Source organism: Canis lupus, chromosome 32, assembly GCF_003254725.2.
Source record: "Canis lupus dingo isolate Sandy chromosome 32, ASM325472v2, whole genome shotgun sequence".
Classification (NCBI taxonomy): Eukaryota; Metazoa; Chordata; class Mammalia; order Carnivora; family Canidae; genus Canis; species Canis lupus.
The window spans coordinates 1,660,772-1,675,896 of NC_064274.1; the positions used below are offsets into that span (position 1 = coordinate 1,660,772).

At 41.7% G+C, this 15,125-nt stretch overlaps 1 protein-coding gene and 2 long non-coding RNA genes across 11 annotated transcripts in view; 1 reads left to right on the forward strand and 2 right to left on the reverse strand.

Annotated features, from left to right (window-relative positions):
* CCNI (cyclin I) overlaps window positions 1–1,907 on the reverse strand; it is a 38,241-nt gene extending 36,334 nt beyond the window's left edge. For 2 of the 6 annotated variants that reach the window (XM_025427263.3, XM_035709538.2), the window contains exon 1: window positions 1,342–1,906. In XM_025427263.3, the coding sequence (XP_025283048.2) occupies window positions 1,342–1,431 (90 nt within the window). In that variant the 5' untranslated portion in view covers window positions 1,432–1,906. Of the gene's footprint in view, window positions 1–167; window positions 832–1,341 lie in introns of all 6 variants that reach the window. The other 4 variants (XM_035709536.2, XM_035709535.2, XM_025427239.3 and 1 more) reach the window with 4 other exon arrangements.
* A 385-nt stretch (window positions 1,908–2,292) lies between these two features.
* On the forward strand, window positions 2,293–6,567 carry LOC125754204 (uncharacterized). Its single transcript, XR_007407817.1, has 2 exons — window positions 2,293–2,583; window positions 6,356–6,567. It is a non-coding gene; the product is annotated as an uncharacterized LOC125754204 (long non-coding RNA).
* On the reverse strand, window positions 3,185–14,922 carry LOC112646901 (uncharacterized). Of its 4 annotated transcripts, none has more exons than XR_007407818.1 (3): window positions 14,862–14,922; window positions 8,549–8,707; window positions 3,185–5,019 (listed from the first exon to the last, which is right to left on the reverse strand). It is a non-coding gene; the product is annotated as an uncharacterized LOC112646901 (long non-coding RNA). The 4 variants fall into 4 exon arrangements; XR_003127977.3 differs by having other exon boundaries at window positions 8,549–8,704; window positions 14,862–14,917; XR_003127978.3 differs by lacking the exon at window positions 14,862–14,922 and adding an exon at window positions 11,088–11,271 and having other exon boundaries at window positions 8,549–8,704.
* Window positions 14,923–15,125: the final 203 nt, after the last annotated feature.

Sequence of the window (15,125 nt, forward strand, 5' to 3'; positions counted from 1 at the left end):
TTGGTATTACTATTATCAAGCCCGTTTTAAATAAACAGGCGCAGGTCCATATCTTCATTTTTAAAGTATCATAGAATCCGAATAAAACATACGCTCAGCTTCCGATCTTGACATTGCAGAGTTCCATTCTAACCTACTGGGAGTCACGGTGATTCACAAACGGTTACCTGTAACTGCAAATCATCTCTACCATGCCTTCCCCCGCACACACGCTCATTCTAACGAGTCTGCTCCTCCTCAGTATTAAGAGTTTTATCCTCGAAGTTCAGAATCACTCATCTGCTCATTTTCGTCCCTCATCTTTTTGTCCACTCCCTTCTGTTTCATTAGAGCCGGGAGCAAATAATACCGCCTTGACGGTCTCAAACAAACTCATTTCTGGGATAGAGATTCTCTAGCAGACAGCTCCGGTTCGAATTCTGGCCCCTGGCCTCTAGCTGAGTCACCCGCGGGGCAAGTTACTTCCTCTCGCGGCCCCTCCGTTGTCCTCTTCTGTGAAACGAGACCCCTGGACGACTTGCCTCACGACTCTTCTGTGAGGACTCAAGGGGTCGCCATGTCTGTCAGATAAAGACCTTCAACAAGTGTCACGAACAGCACCCGCCGCTCCACCGCCGAGGCGCCCCCGCTGGCGGGACGGAGGCTGAATACTGAAGCTTCGGCGTTCAGTTCAGAGATCTTCACCGGGTCCCCCTCGGCCTCCTCAGGAGCGCGTCTCCCGGGGGGGGGGGCGTGTTCCAACCGACTTGACGGCAGTTTCACATCCCTCCTGCCGATCTCAGCCGTGAGTCCACTACTCCGCTACCCGATTCTCGACTCCTGCCCAGTGACCTGCAATGGAACCTCCAGCTCGAGAGAGCACCTTTCCGCCCTGTTTTTCCGACACTTCGGTACTTTTCCACATGCCTTTCAGGGTGCGACTCAGATCTCCCCGCCTCCCCAGACTCCCCCACCCACCCGCCCCTGGGGTAACGCTCCCCTCCCCCAGCCCCCCCGCAGCACCGGCACTGGCCGTTCCACGGACCGTTCGGCGTTCACTCCGCTTCGCAACGCGAACTACCTTCCTGCGGCCCCCGCGGCAGCGTGAAGGCGAAGGGTGGGGGTGTGTCCCCGTCCCCGGGCAGCGCACGGGCTCGCGGCGCCTACGAGCGCGCAGCTTGGTGGGGCTACACGCAAGTTGGCCCGCGGGGGCCCACGGCGGACCGTCGGAAAACCGGGCGGCGGCCCCAGAGCCCCGAGCGGCCGCGGCGCCGGGAGGTCCCGAAGGCTTCCTCAGGAGGCGCAGCGCGGACGGGCCTCGGAGACGCAGCGAGCCCCCCGCCCCCGCCCCCGCCCCCTCACCTTCTCCTCCTCTTCCTCCTCTTCCTCCTCTTCCTCCTCCTCCTCCTCCCCGGCGGAGCTGTAGGCCTCACAGTGGAGACGCGGGGTCATCCGCGGGCCCGTTACCACCTCATTTTCCTCAGCGCGCGGCGGCCGGGCGCGCGGGACGCGGGCGGGACCGACTGAGGAGGGAGAAGAGGGGGAAGCGGGCGCGGGCCCGGGCCGGGGAGCGGGGAGCGGGCGGTCGAGCGGGACGCAGGGCTGCGGCCGGCGGGTCAGCGCACCAGCTCCATGACTGCCCCCGACCTGAGGCCGTCGCGGCCGCCGCGGGTCCCCCGCCTCCAACCGCCGCCGCTAATGCCCGGGTGGGGACGGGGGTTCCCTCTCGCCATAGGGCGGCGGGGGCCGGGGAGAGGCGGGGGGTGAGGCCGGCTCTGCCCCTGCCCGGGAGAAGCGTCTCTGAGGGGAAATGGTGAGAAGGGGGGAAGGGAGGGAAAAGGAAAAAAAAGGGGGAAAGGGGGGAAAATAAGAAAAAGCGAGACAGAGACGCTGCCGCGTCCGCTCGCGGGGAAGGCGGGGGGGGGAGGGGGGGAAAGAAGCGCCGGCTCCCTTGGCCCCGCCCCCGCGGACCGATTCGTAGCCCGGCTCGCTCCTGTAAACACCGCGGGGGGCCTCTTGCCCTCCGCTTTCCCCGTCTTCGAGGCCTCGCCGGCCGGAGAACGCCAGGCTGCTGGACGCCGGCGGGGGAAGCCCTCAGTGCTGCGGCGGGAGGAGGGAAGAGGCGTCTCCCGCGGGACAAGGAGCGTCGAGGGTGCGCGGACTCGTTTTCCTCGGGGAAGCGGAAGGGCACACGACAGCTTGCGGTGACGTAAGGGCCGCCGCGGTGGCCGGCGGGTGCGCTGCGCTGCGCATGCGCCCCGAGGAAGAAAGGAGCGGCGGAGGGTTTCGCGGGGGGGGGGGGGGAGGGGGGGGCCCGTCTGGATGCTCTGGATGCTCTGGATGCTCTGGATGCTCTCCTGGCCCACCGCAAAGCTACCTGGCGTTATCCCACCTAATACGGCTTTAGGGCTTGTAAGAAAGATCTATTGGGAAGGGGCTGGTGTTCTGTTGTGTAAAGATCTTGCATTCTTTGTTGACCTCGCAAAAAAAATTATTACGTATCAATAGTATGGGGGGGGGGGAGGTGGTCACACACATAATGGATGGAGGAAGACTGTCATCCAGCCTGAGCACCGTCTTGGGTGTTAAAGCCCTTATAAAACGGTAAATTATACTGTTGGTGGCGGGGAACCTGCTTGGTCATGCGCTGAGGGAATTCTATTCACTAAACCAAGACGTCTGAGTATTTGAGCAGGTTTTATTACCAGGTCTTTAACGAGTGTATGGTGACGTGTGAATAAGTGTGTTTTATTTGAGGTTCTTTTTACTCACCTATGGTTAATTTTTGGCTCGTCTTTTAATCGTTTTGATTATAGAAATAGTATGTAGAATGAACAACGTTTTGAAAGAGGAAAGGGGAGGGAAGAACCTCAAACTCAACCATTTACAGGAATAGTCTCCTTCGTATTTTCTATTTCTGTTTTTTTTATATGCTTATTTTACCAGTCATTGACAGAATTTGTATTGAGCTTATGTAGCTGGCCAGACTCAGTGGTAAGCTCTAGCAAACTGGAAGTAACCAAGACAAATACCTTATACTTCCATGGAGTGTACAATCCAAACATTAACTAAGCTAATTAGCACTACCTAAAATTACCGGACGTATTTACCCAAAGAATACAGAAACACTAATTTGAAGGGATATATATACACACACCCATATTTATTGCAGCATAATTTACAACAAACTATGGAAGCACCCCAGTATCAATTGATAGATGAATGACTAAAGATGTGATATGTATACATACGTGTGTGTATGTCTATGTATACATATATATAATGGAATATTGTTCAGCCATTAAAAGAATGAAATCTTGCCATTTGCAACAACAAGGATGGATCTAGATAGTGTAATGCTAAGTGAAATAAGCCTATCAGAGAAAGGAAAATAAATGATATTGATGAAGTTTTGGAATTATAGGTAAAGCCCAGAGGCGATGACCAAGAAAGAATTCTTGAGACGTGTTTGGCGCAAAATGGCACCGGGGACAGGTCTCCCAGGCAGGAAGAGCTGCTGCCCCCGGCCTGTGAAGTGTAGCTGATACCTGGGAGCGGGAGGGGCTTGGGGATAGCGTACTCTCTAAGGAATTCTGGAAGCAAGGTTTCCAGGACCTTGAAGGGGCCAGCTATTGTTGGAGAAAGGTCATTTATTACGGTCTAATAAAACCTGAGTCATGAGACCCTTCAGATGTGTATTGGTGGGCCATGTGCTTGGGGGATGATTGTCAACACATATCTTAGGGGTTTAGAGATAAAGGGAAATTTCTAAAGGAATTTTTATGTGTTAAAGTAGACTTACAGGTTCCTGAGAGTCAGGCTAAGATTGCCTTTTGCCCTTAGCAAAGTATGAACATCGAGGCAGTTGAGTCCGTAGAGGAATGTCCCTTTGCCTCTTTCAAAGACTAGTCAGTGTGCTGCCCTAAGCTCGTGCCTTGTCCTCAACTAGCCCTGTGTTCCCCCATCAATATCACGCATTGTGGAATTTAAGACAGAAAATAGCCAACGAAGGGAAATAAAAAAAAAAACAACTCAACTATAGAGTTGAGATTCCTCAACTATAGGGAATATATGGTTATCAGATGGGTGGGGGGGGGATGGGTGAAATAAGTGAAAAAGATTAATATTATACTTAACTGATGAACACTGAATAATGCATGGAACTGTTGAATCACTGTATTGCACACCAAAAACTACTATAACACTGCATGTTAACTACACTGGAATAAAATGAAATAAAATTACCCAGTACATTGATTTGTATATATGTGCATGGATACCCTTCCTAGAATACAAGGTCTAGGATGGCAGATCTTGTGTGTTTTGTTTCACTCTGTATCCCTGCATGTAATACTTCTCAGTATTTGATTACTGACTGAATAAAGTATTACCAGTATCAAAAGTATTTAAGATGGAAAATTGCAGACTGCGATGGAAACACTTAATCTTAGACTAAGCAGGGATAACAGAGAAGGTTTCTCTGAGGAAGTGACATTTAAGATGAGACTTGAAACCATTGGGCAAAGAAGTGGGGAAAAAGTGATACAGGCAGAGGAAACAACATGAACAAAAGTCCTGAAGCTGAGATGTAAAAATCTCTGATAGGTAGTATACATAGCTGGTCCTGAGAACTGACAGGGAGAGAACTGAGGTCCCTAGGTCCATAGGACAGAGCAGGGAATGGGAAGCCCAGGAAGGATTTTAAGTGGGTTTTGTCCTCTTTTCACTTCATGTAGTCTTTTTCCATATTATTATGTAGTTTTCCTTCTGCATGGCCAACATTTTTCTGCAGAATACTTTTAAGAGGATAGCATTTTTACATAATATCTTTGGGAATACAGTATAATTACATTGTTGGACCATGATTTTGATCATTTAGAATCATATAAATTCTACTTCTGGGTACATAGCCAAGAAAAATGAGAGTATGTCCAAGCAAAAAATTGTCCATGTTGGGCACCTGGCTGGCTCAATCGATAAAGCACACAGCTCTTGGATCTCAGGGTTGTGTTTAAGCTCCATGTTGTGTGTAGAGGTTACCTGAAAAATAAAATTTTAAAAATCAAACTTATCCGTGAATAATCATAACAGCATTATTCATACTAGACAAAAGGTGAAACAACACAAATGTCCACCAGCTTATGAACACATAAATATGATATATCTAAACCGGAATATTTGGCCATAAAAAGGAGGTACTGGTAAATGGTATAACATGGATGATCCTTGAAAACATAGTCTTTTGTGACTGGTTTCTTTCAATTAAAGTAATGACTCCATTTATATGAAATGTCCAGAATAGGCAAATCTATAAAGATAAGAAAGGATTAGTGGTTGCTAAGCACTGGGTGTAGAGATGAAATTGGGGGATGATAGCCAAAGGATGTTGATTTTCTTTTTGAGGGCAGTGTTCTAAAATTGATTGTGATGATGGTTGCACAACTCTAAATATACTAAAAACCATTGGATTGTGCACTTAATTGGACTGAATGTAGTGTCAATTATATATCAATAATGCTGTTATCAAAAAATGAAAGAAACAAAAACAATTAATTGTCATTCCTAACCTTTTTTTCGATTATTCCTGGGTTCAATGGTACTTACAGTTTTATGTCTTTTGTTGAATACCAATTTGCCTATTTGTTTGGCAGAGGGGTTGAACCAATTAAAATGTAACTGGGGACATTTAAAAGCTTCTAGCTCATTATATACTTAACCTTTTTGAAGTTTAGTTTTATTAAAGCTATCTTACTGTCTATGAGGGGGCCAGTGACAACCTACAGTACTATAAATGTAATTTTTTTAAAGATTTTATTTATTTATTCATGAGAGACACAGAGAGGCAGAGACACAGGCAGAGGGAGCCTGACGAGGGACCCCATCCCTGGTCTCCATGACCACGCCCTGAGCTGAAGGCGGCGACAAACCACTGTGCCACCCGGGCTGCCCGTAATATCAAGTAATTAATAGGTGGGAAGGAACAAGTTCCAGTTGTCCTAACAAAAGCTATCAACATTTTTTTCTACACTATTGACTCATAAGAACTTACTTTTAATCATCGTCTCTTTTTTCTTAGTAACTGTGATACTGCTTTTACAAATGGTTGTAGTTGTAAAAAAAAATGGGTGGGGGGGGCGTTTGAGGTTCCCTGAGAAAATAAATAAGGCATACGAAGAAAATATATTAAGATCCATGTAATGGTAGGGAATTCAGATTTTTTCAATCCTTTTAGAAATGTTTCCCTTTTATCCTAGTAGTAAAAAATAAGTATCTTTCTACATGACACTTGAAAATAATAATAACCAAAATTTATTGATTACTTACTATGGACCAGGCATGGCACTTTTATTGCATCCTCTCATTTTTATCTCCACAGCACTCCACTATAGAAGGTAACTTTTGTTGTCCCCATTTTACAGAAGATAAAGAGGTCAAATAAATCTGCAAGACTGGTCACACAGCTTGGAGAGGCACAGCCACAATGCAAACCTAGCTCGTCTGAATCCAGAGCCTGGTGTGCTTTCAATTACTACCCTTTCCTAATACCCTGTGGGTATTTCTGGCTTGCATTAAATCTTTGAACAAAAATACCCTCTAGTTATTTTTGTATTGCCTTTAATCTTAGAACAAAAATTTTGTTATAAGTTTTTAGTTAGCAGTTTATACTTGTGTTTCTAGAGAGCTGATTTTTACTTAAAATGGGTTATTCCATTTTCTTAGACTTGTTTTATTCCATAACTGGAATATTGAATCTTGAAATAATAAACATGCCTTGCTTCAAATGGCGAGTGGCAGAGTAAGGAAACACCTAAGAAGCAGTGTTACTGTCATAAGAAAGGATCTGTTCTGAAATGCAAAAATAGAGCAAAATGAGACCCCTTGGAACATCTAGGACAACTAAAGGGAGTCAAGTTGATGAGCACAAAGTGGTTTGCCATCCTTAATCTTTCAAGAAAAATAATTAGAAGTGCACTGCTTACGTTTTTATGAATATAGAAGGCAAGGCTATTAAATCTTTATTGACAGAAATGTCTGGTCTCTTTTGTCTTAAATTAAATTTTAGGGTAATGTTCCCAGCAGACAATTTATGAAGGTACTGTCTAGTAGGAGAAATACTAAGGCCTACAGGAACAAAGGAAATGATTTATTGTCACTATAATCATTTATCTTTAGCATCTGCTTACATTTAAAGATCATTTTTACAGCTTCCAAAATATGTTTTCATTAATCGTTACAGTGACAGAATTTAAAAGGAGTAAATCTCCCAAATAGACATCAAGAGGAAAATAGTCCCCATTTATCAAATAGTAGAAAGACCTCATACCTACTATTAGGTGGGGAGAAGTGCTTCGGCAAAAAAAGTAAAAAATTCTAAAATAAGAAGCCACAAGCTGCTTTCCAGACTTTGAGCAACCCTGAATGTGAGCTGGCTTTGGGTTTCTCATTAGGTGCTTTTTTAGAAAGACCTCACTCAGCCAGGTGAGGGGCCTCAGAAGTCAAATAGCAGCGACCTATTTGAAATTTGTAAACCAAAAGGCCTTCAGTAGAAACACTGTATTCTCTTATTGTTGTTAGAAGAACAATCTACCATGAAAAAACATTCCACTTTACCCTTTCACAGACTGTTTTGAATTCCTAAACCACCAAATTTAGTAAATTTAGAAAAAATCTTTTAAAATATATCTTACATAATCAAACTATCAATACACTTTGCTTCTTGTCAACCATTTATGGGGGATGTATGGAGAGAAAGGTAAACATCTTCCAAAGTATATTTTTAGTCTCATTACAACAGATGTTTACTGCAACCCTTATTTCTTCTGAGTAAAGGAAAAGAACTGTTTGGGGAATCAATTTAAATAATCCACAATACGGATTTCCAACACTTCTTTCTCACATAAGTAAGCTACTTTTATTACCAGAGAGTGACAGTAAATACTGAGTCCCAGTTGCATACGGGGCTCGGCACTGCTAAGAGATTAGAATGTGAGTCATAGATGGTCCTATTTGTAAGACATTTATTCACTCATTCCTTCTGTAATTCAGCAACATTTACTAGCTGTGTACGGGTGAACAAATTAATCAGCTTCTCTATAACTTGACCTCAGTTTCATCATCTGTAAAATGAGGGTAATAATATATCCCCTAGGTTTTTATGAGGACTAAATGGGATTTGTAAAAGCCTTAGAACAACACAGATAGGACAAAGGAAATACTAATTGTTAGCCTATTCTAAGAGCCTTTTATGTGCCAGGCTTGAGTTTGATTTTTTTTTTCTTTTCTTCACTTAATACAGTTAAGGATGGCCCACCCTCAAGCAGCTCTCAGCCTTGTAAAGGAGACAAACACATTAACATTAATATGAGAGGTTTTATAATAGTTACATGCAGAATGCTATGGGAAACAGAGAAAGACAAAATTATGTTGATCAGATGGGGGCTTTTATCGACTTGCATGCAGCATTAATTATTTGCTGTGTATCAAATCTACAAAATTACACTTAATTGTGCAAAACAAGTATTTAGTGTCTTACACAATTTCTGAGGCTCAGGAACCAGGAGTATCTTACCTGGATGGTTCTGATTCAGAGTCTCTAATCAGGCTACAATGAAGTCATTGGCTGAAGCTGAAGTCATGGAGATCTTGGAGAATCTGCTTTGAAGTTCTCGGTAAAGTGGCTGTAGGCAGGGGGCTCCAGTTCTTGCCGCTGGGCCTCTCCAAAAGGCTGCTTATGAACAGGCAGTTGGTTCCCCCATAACAAGTGATGAGAGAGAGACAAACAGAGACAGACAGAATGTCAGGATGGAAGCTGCGGTCATTTTATAACCTAATCCAGGAAATGATGTCCTATCACTGCTATGTTCTACTCATTAGGGGCAACTCAACTGAGTCTAGGCTAGACCAAGGAGAGGGGAATTAAAGTTGAAGGGAAGAGTATCAGTGAATGTATTTTTAAAGCCACAGATACGGAAGGTAAAGGAAGGATTAGCTAAGTCGACAGGAACAAACTCATGACAAGTGAGAAAATAGCAGAAACAAAAGAACAGGGAATTGAGGGAGTTTTTGTTCTTCCCATTTTAAAGATGCAGAAGCAGAGAGGTAAAGTAGCTTTCCCATCATGTGTTAAATAGTAAAGGGCAGAGCCAGGATCTGAACCCATATGTTCTGGTTATAGAATCCAGATCTTATCACTACCTATATTAGACAAGGTTCTTCAGAGAAACGGAACCAAAAGGATGCATCTATGTCTATATCTGCATCTATATCTATGCGGAGAGAGAGAAAAAGAGATTTAGTCTAACGAATTAGCTCACATCATTATGGAGACATGGTAAGTCCAAAATCTCCAGAGTAGGCTGACAGACTAGAGACCCAGAAAAGAGTTGCAACTCAGGTCCAAAGGCTACTGCTGACAGAACCCTTTTTTGCTTGGGAGAGGTCAGTCTTTCTATTATGGCCTTCAACTGATTAGATGAGGCCCACCCACATTATAGAGGGTAATCTGCTTTACCTAAAGTCCAATTTAAATGTTACATCTCATCCAAAAAAACACCTTTGCAGAAACATCTAAAATAATTGTTGACCAAATATCTGAGCACTACAGTCCAGCTGAGATGATAAAATCAATCATCATAACCATCCTATATAGTAGAGATAATTTGGGGTTCAGATTGCAAAAGGCCCCAAATGTCAAACTGAGCAGTTTGTTGAATATACCATTCAGTAGTTTGTGGAATGTAACCAGTGGCTCTCTCGTGGCTGTCATGTCTAACCACACATGATCTTGAACATCCGATATTGATGGAGTCTTCCCATAGAATAATTGTTAGAGAATGTATATTGGAATATTTTTCTATCATGCTTCATTATCAGTACTTTTTTAACCAATGAAAAAATTGTTTTATTGACATTATACTTTTTCCTTTCAATATTTTCCTTTCCAGTCCTCATAATTTTAGTAATTGGCCTTTCCCATATTTCAAAATGTTTTACTCATTTAAAAAATATTTCTATTATTTATTCTCCCCATTTGGACTTTTTTCTCTTTCTTTTGTTTTTGTGCTTTATTTCAAGGATTCCTTTTAGCCATGCTCCTACCAGAGTGAAATGTGAAATTAGGAAAGAAGACAAAAATGTAGGTGGAAAAAAAGAACCCAGTTTGTATACCAGCTGGCCTCTGTGGTTCTAAAAGTATAAATATTGTTCAAGCATGATTTCTTTGCAGAGGGTGCATAAAGCTGAAAAGCTGTTTCATCCTTACTGCTGGAGAGATTTCCCTTAGTAGCTAACATAGAGCAGGAAACTCTTTACATTTTTCTTGGAGCCTCAGAATTTAAAGTCATAGTGGTCCCAGCCTGTTCTTTCAGCCCACTCACTCCATTCTGGGTCCTCAGTGAGGACAAGACACAGTTGGGGTGGGCAAGAGAGTCTTGTGAGGCCACTCAGAAGTGATCTGAATTATAGGTCTGTGGTTACATCCTGCCATAGCAGGAGAGAACAGGAAGCAAGGTCTAGAAAACCTTGCAGAGTAGAAGATGCAACAAGCTGGAAGGCAAGCCGAACTGGACTTGCACAATATGTGGGGGCAGAGACCTGGTGGTACAGCATAAAAGAAGGCAAGAGTTTGGGAGTTAGTTCTATGGATATAGCCCACTTTTCACTTTCCCTCTTAAACACAGTGTTATATAACTTACGAGTTTCAAAACACCCATGGGTGGATAACACCACTAGGTAGTTTGGCACATTCTATTAAATGAGCAGATTTTGTGGGTGAGTGAAGAAGACAGCAGCCTTTGAAGGAGATGCTAGTTTCCTAAAAAAGAAACCTTTGATGCATTAGTGCTACTCTGTGTTTTTTTCTTTCCCCCTCCAGCCCCTGGTTGCTACTGATCATCCTACAAGCCCAACTAAGTGTGATTTCCATCTTGAGTGCTATAGGAAAAGGGGCATCATTAATAGCATGAAGAAACAAAGGTTTTACCAAAATCAGTTTCTTTTATTTTCAAACGTATCAACACAAATATTATGTCAATGAATAAAAGAGATTTTGATAGTTTAAACTGAAATTAAAGGTAAACCATCTTGGAAAAATCATTTTCCTAATTTACCTTGAAAGATTGCCACTGGAGGTATTCCATAAATGCAGTAAGTAATCCAACCTAAAGGAACATTCTTCTCCTTTTAATTGTGCTCCTTTGCATATTTCAGGAAGCTATTCCTAATATATTACTCATTTAAACTGTGTGATACCAGAAATTAAGATCCTAAAATCTAACTATACAAAAATACTCTTTAAATCAACCCATGTAGAAAATGATCGGCTAATTCTGACTTAAATCTTATTTATATTTATAACCACTTGCATTTTAAAGTAAAAAAAAAAAAAATATATATATATATATATATCCCCCAAATTCACTACTGTATAAGATAATTTCCATTCCTGAATCCATAATGTCTTCTGAATGCTTAGGATAAGTTTGGTAAGGAGGAAAAATAATGCTGCAGAAATATGGTGAGAAGAAACAATCTTTGTGCTAAAGAAACCAGTGTTCTATAGGACCTTCCCTTCCTCCTACAATATCAAATATTCTCCATCATGCCTCTCAGAGATGGCCACTGATCAATTTTTATGGGTCCATTGGAACTTGGCCTCCTGGCCACCATCAGGAATTTACAACATACATATAAATAGGTAATGAATATTAAATGACTGATTTGAATGCCAAGTAAGTTTTTTTTCCACCCAGAGAATTGTTGAACAGACTTCCTATGACAGCTACTCCCACATACGTTATAATGTATGCACCATGTTCCTTACTGTAGAAAGTTACCTTTAAGGCCACAGAAACTAGATCTTGACTATATGAAAAAAACAAGGCTATCCATGTTATTAATAATATTGCTTTCATATTTATACATAGAATCTTGCTATTTGCCTTTGACTTTAACACATATTAGTACTATAGTTTCAAAAACTATTCAAAACCCAAGGAGTTAGTTATTCACTAAGTTCTCATTAGTTGCTGAATTCAATTTATAAAACTTTTATTGTCAAGTAGTAGCTGTTGGTTTTTATAAGTTTGGTACACATTAAACAAAGGAACCAAGACAAAATACAATTTCTGTGCTAACAAAGCCAGGATCCTTTATCATAATACTAAAATTACCCCTAATGTTAGCAGTTAAATTGGAGTAAAAGCCAACATTAGAAAAGATTTTCAAAAGGCTTTTTTGAGTGGAAGGCTTTTTTTTTTCTTTTTGTATTAAGAGTTAACCGTTTTACATTTAAAAATTCATTAAGGTTTGTTGCAAGCAACACACGTCCTCATCTTCCACAGCAGCTTGAAGGGATATAACCCAAGAGGTAGATGTCATGACAACAGGAATTTCTGGCTCTGAACATCCCCTGTGTAAATGCTGGCACCCCAATCCTCCTAGCACTCAAACTTTCTCCTTTCCCTTGGCAGGTCCTAGAAGAGTAAACTTGATCCGCTTGACAGCCATTGAAAGAATTTCATCTCTGTTCTCTGCCTGGTTGCTTCGGGCATAGCTGCCCTGCTGGCACTCTTCAGATGGGTAATGACCTTGGTATGACACCTAGGGGTCACTGCCTCACAGTTTGTGCTTCCCAGCCATCACCCCCTCATTGCTGATAGAGGATTAAGTCCCTTGTAGTCAATATCTATGTTATTCTAGGTAAAGAGAGAATGGAGTCAACTGGGGGACTTTCTCTGTCTCTGCTGATGTTATAATCCTTTCTTAAAAAAAAAAAAAAAAAAGATTTAATTATTCATGAGAGAGACAGAGACACAGGCAGGGGGAGAATGCAGACTTGATCCCTGACACCGGGATCATACCCTCAACCAAAGGCAGACGCTCAACCTCAACTGCTGAGCCACCCAGGCATCCCTGTTATAATCCTTTCAATGAATTTCTAAATGGAGTGGTCTTGCTTTCCACTTTTATAGAGCTCATAGTGTCAAATTTTACGTTGACACATGTCCTATGGTTCTTACCTCTTTTGCTCTGTCGTCAACTTCTGTGGCACTGGATCAGATAACATTTAAAGTGATACCACTTAACTCCTGAAGTATCTGGAACTTTGAATCACAACTATTCAGAGTTCCCAGCCTACTTTAGGTCACCCCTAAAGAAATTAGGGGGCAGTCTCTCTGTCTTCCCTGATCCATCCCTATGGAGAATACAGTGAGTTCCAAAGTATTCTCTCTCTCTCCCTCTCCAGGTCTCTGACTCTCTTCCCATCTCTTTCTCAAGATCCATAAGAGCCTCTGGTGGCCCTACTTTCTAAAGTGCATAAGTAGAGAAAGCCCCCATGTTAAACTTAACTTTTACTTTTTAAGAGAAAAATTCATTTTCTGCCAAAAAGGAGTAGAAACATAAAAACCTATTTATAATATACTTATAATTACTCATTCATAGAATGTTAATGTAAATAATAATATGACTTTTCATGTAATATTATGGTTAGATCAATAAAAGTTAAGGAAAAATCCTTGCACCTAAAGATTATATTTGAAATCAATCTTTTCAGTTTTCTAAGTTTTATTTTTCTTATCAGAAACCATTTTGTAGGGGCATCTGGATGGCTTAGTCAGTTAAGCATCTGCCTTTGGCTCAGGGCATGATTCCGGAGTCCCAGGATCGAGTCCCACATCAGGCTCCGTACATGGAGCCTGCGTCTCCTTCTGCCTATATCTCTGCCTCTCTCTCTCTCTCTTTTTCTAGAATAAATAAAATATTTTTAAAAAATGAATTCAATAAACTCTTGAAGGCATATTTAAACACAACCTGGTACATTGTGTGGTACAGACTGACACTAATGTCAGTTGATTTTGCAAGCCACATTTACTAGTAAAAGCTGCAGTTATATGGGACTCTATTTGACTCAATAAACAAATATCCAAATGTGTATTGAGCATCAACTGTGTACAAGGCCTTGGGCTTAGTTAAAATTCTAAGCTGAGCACAAGCCAACCACAAAAGCAGGGAAAAAATATTACAGACACAAGTATGCTAATGGGGAAATGTGAAGTGATCCTAATTTTAAGGGAAACCTGAGAACAGCTATGCAAATGTTTTGTCTAACTTTTCTATGTATTCTGATGAAATACTTAGTTTCCACTTTCCTAAGTATTCTTAAACACTTTCTTTTATTCTAAGATCCTGGTAAAATCTTAGTGGATGTATCTCATCTCCCAGAGCTCTGTTTATTGCCCCTGATATAGGTTTACTGTGCAGTGGTACATCTACCATCTCTCCAAACATGTTCTGTACTCTTCTCTTAGATTTCTATCAAGTTCCAAAATACAGGAAAAGAATCATCTGAGAGGTCTGCACAATGATGGCCCTACATCAGGATAGTGCCTATGTTGTCAAAACAAAAGACTTAAAAATATAGATAACAAAGTGGCAACTCTATAATATAGAGAACCCAATTCTGTCCATCTTGTGACTTTTCCATCCTTAGGGAATTGGCTTCATTTTTGTGCCCGAAAATAGCTCACCACCATCACATCCTGATTCTAGCTCACTTGAAGGAAAAAGAGTGAAGGAAGCACCTTTCACAGAAGTTGCATATATCATTTGGCTTACATTCCATTTACTACACGTCCATTGGCTATATTTGGATCTAGCTTAAACTATCATTAGTATGGAAGATGAAAGATATCGAGAGGACAATTAGCAAAGTCCGCCACACACTCATATGATCTGGATCTCTTAAAAAATTGTCTGTAAAGAACAACAACTAGCAGTTGGTGCTCTGGCTAATACATCACTTCCATCCTAGTTTCCTTTAGATTCTTATTAGTATTTAGAGTACTGGGGGTGGAGGTAGTAAGAAAACAGTAAAGAAAAACCTGATCTCAGCCCACAGTGCAGCAGTATACCTATGCTGACTGTCACTGCAAAAAAGTGTAACCTCTGCACTGAGTGTCACAAAGAGCCAGATTACATTATGACTCTGATCACCTCACTTTGAATGTACACTAACGCTATATGTTAAAGATATCACTAATACAAATAAGACTATGGAGCTGACTGTAACCCTTTCCTATGTAGCTAAAATCTCAACTTTCAAATGCCCTTCACTTTACTTTTGTAGGTAAGGAGTCTGCCTGTTT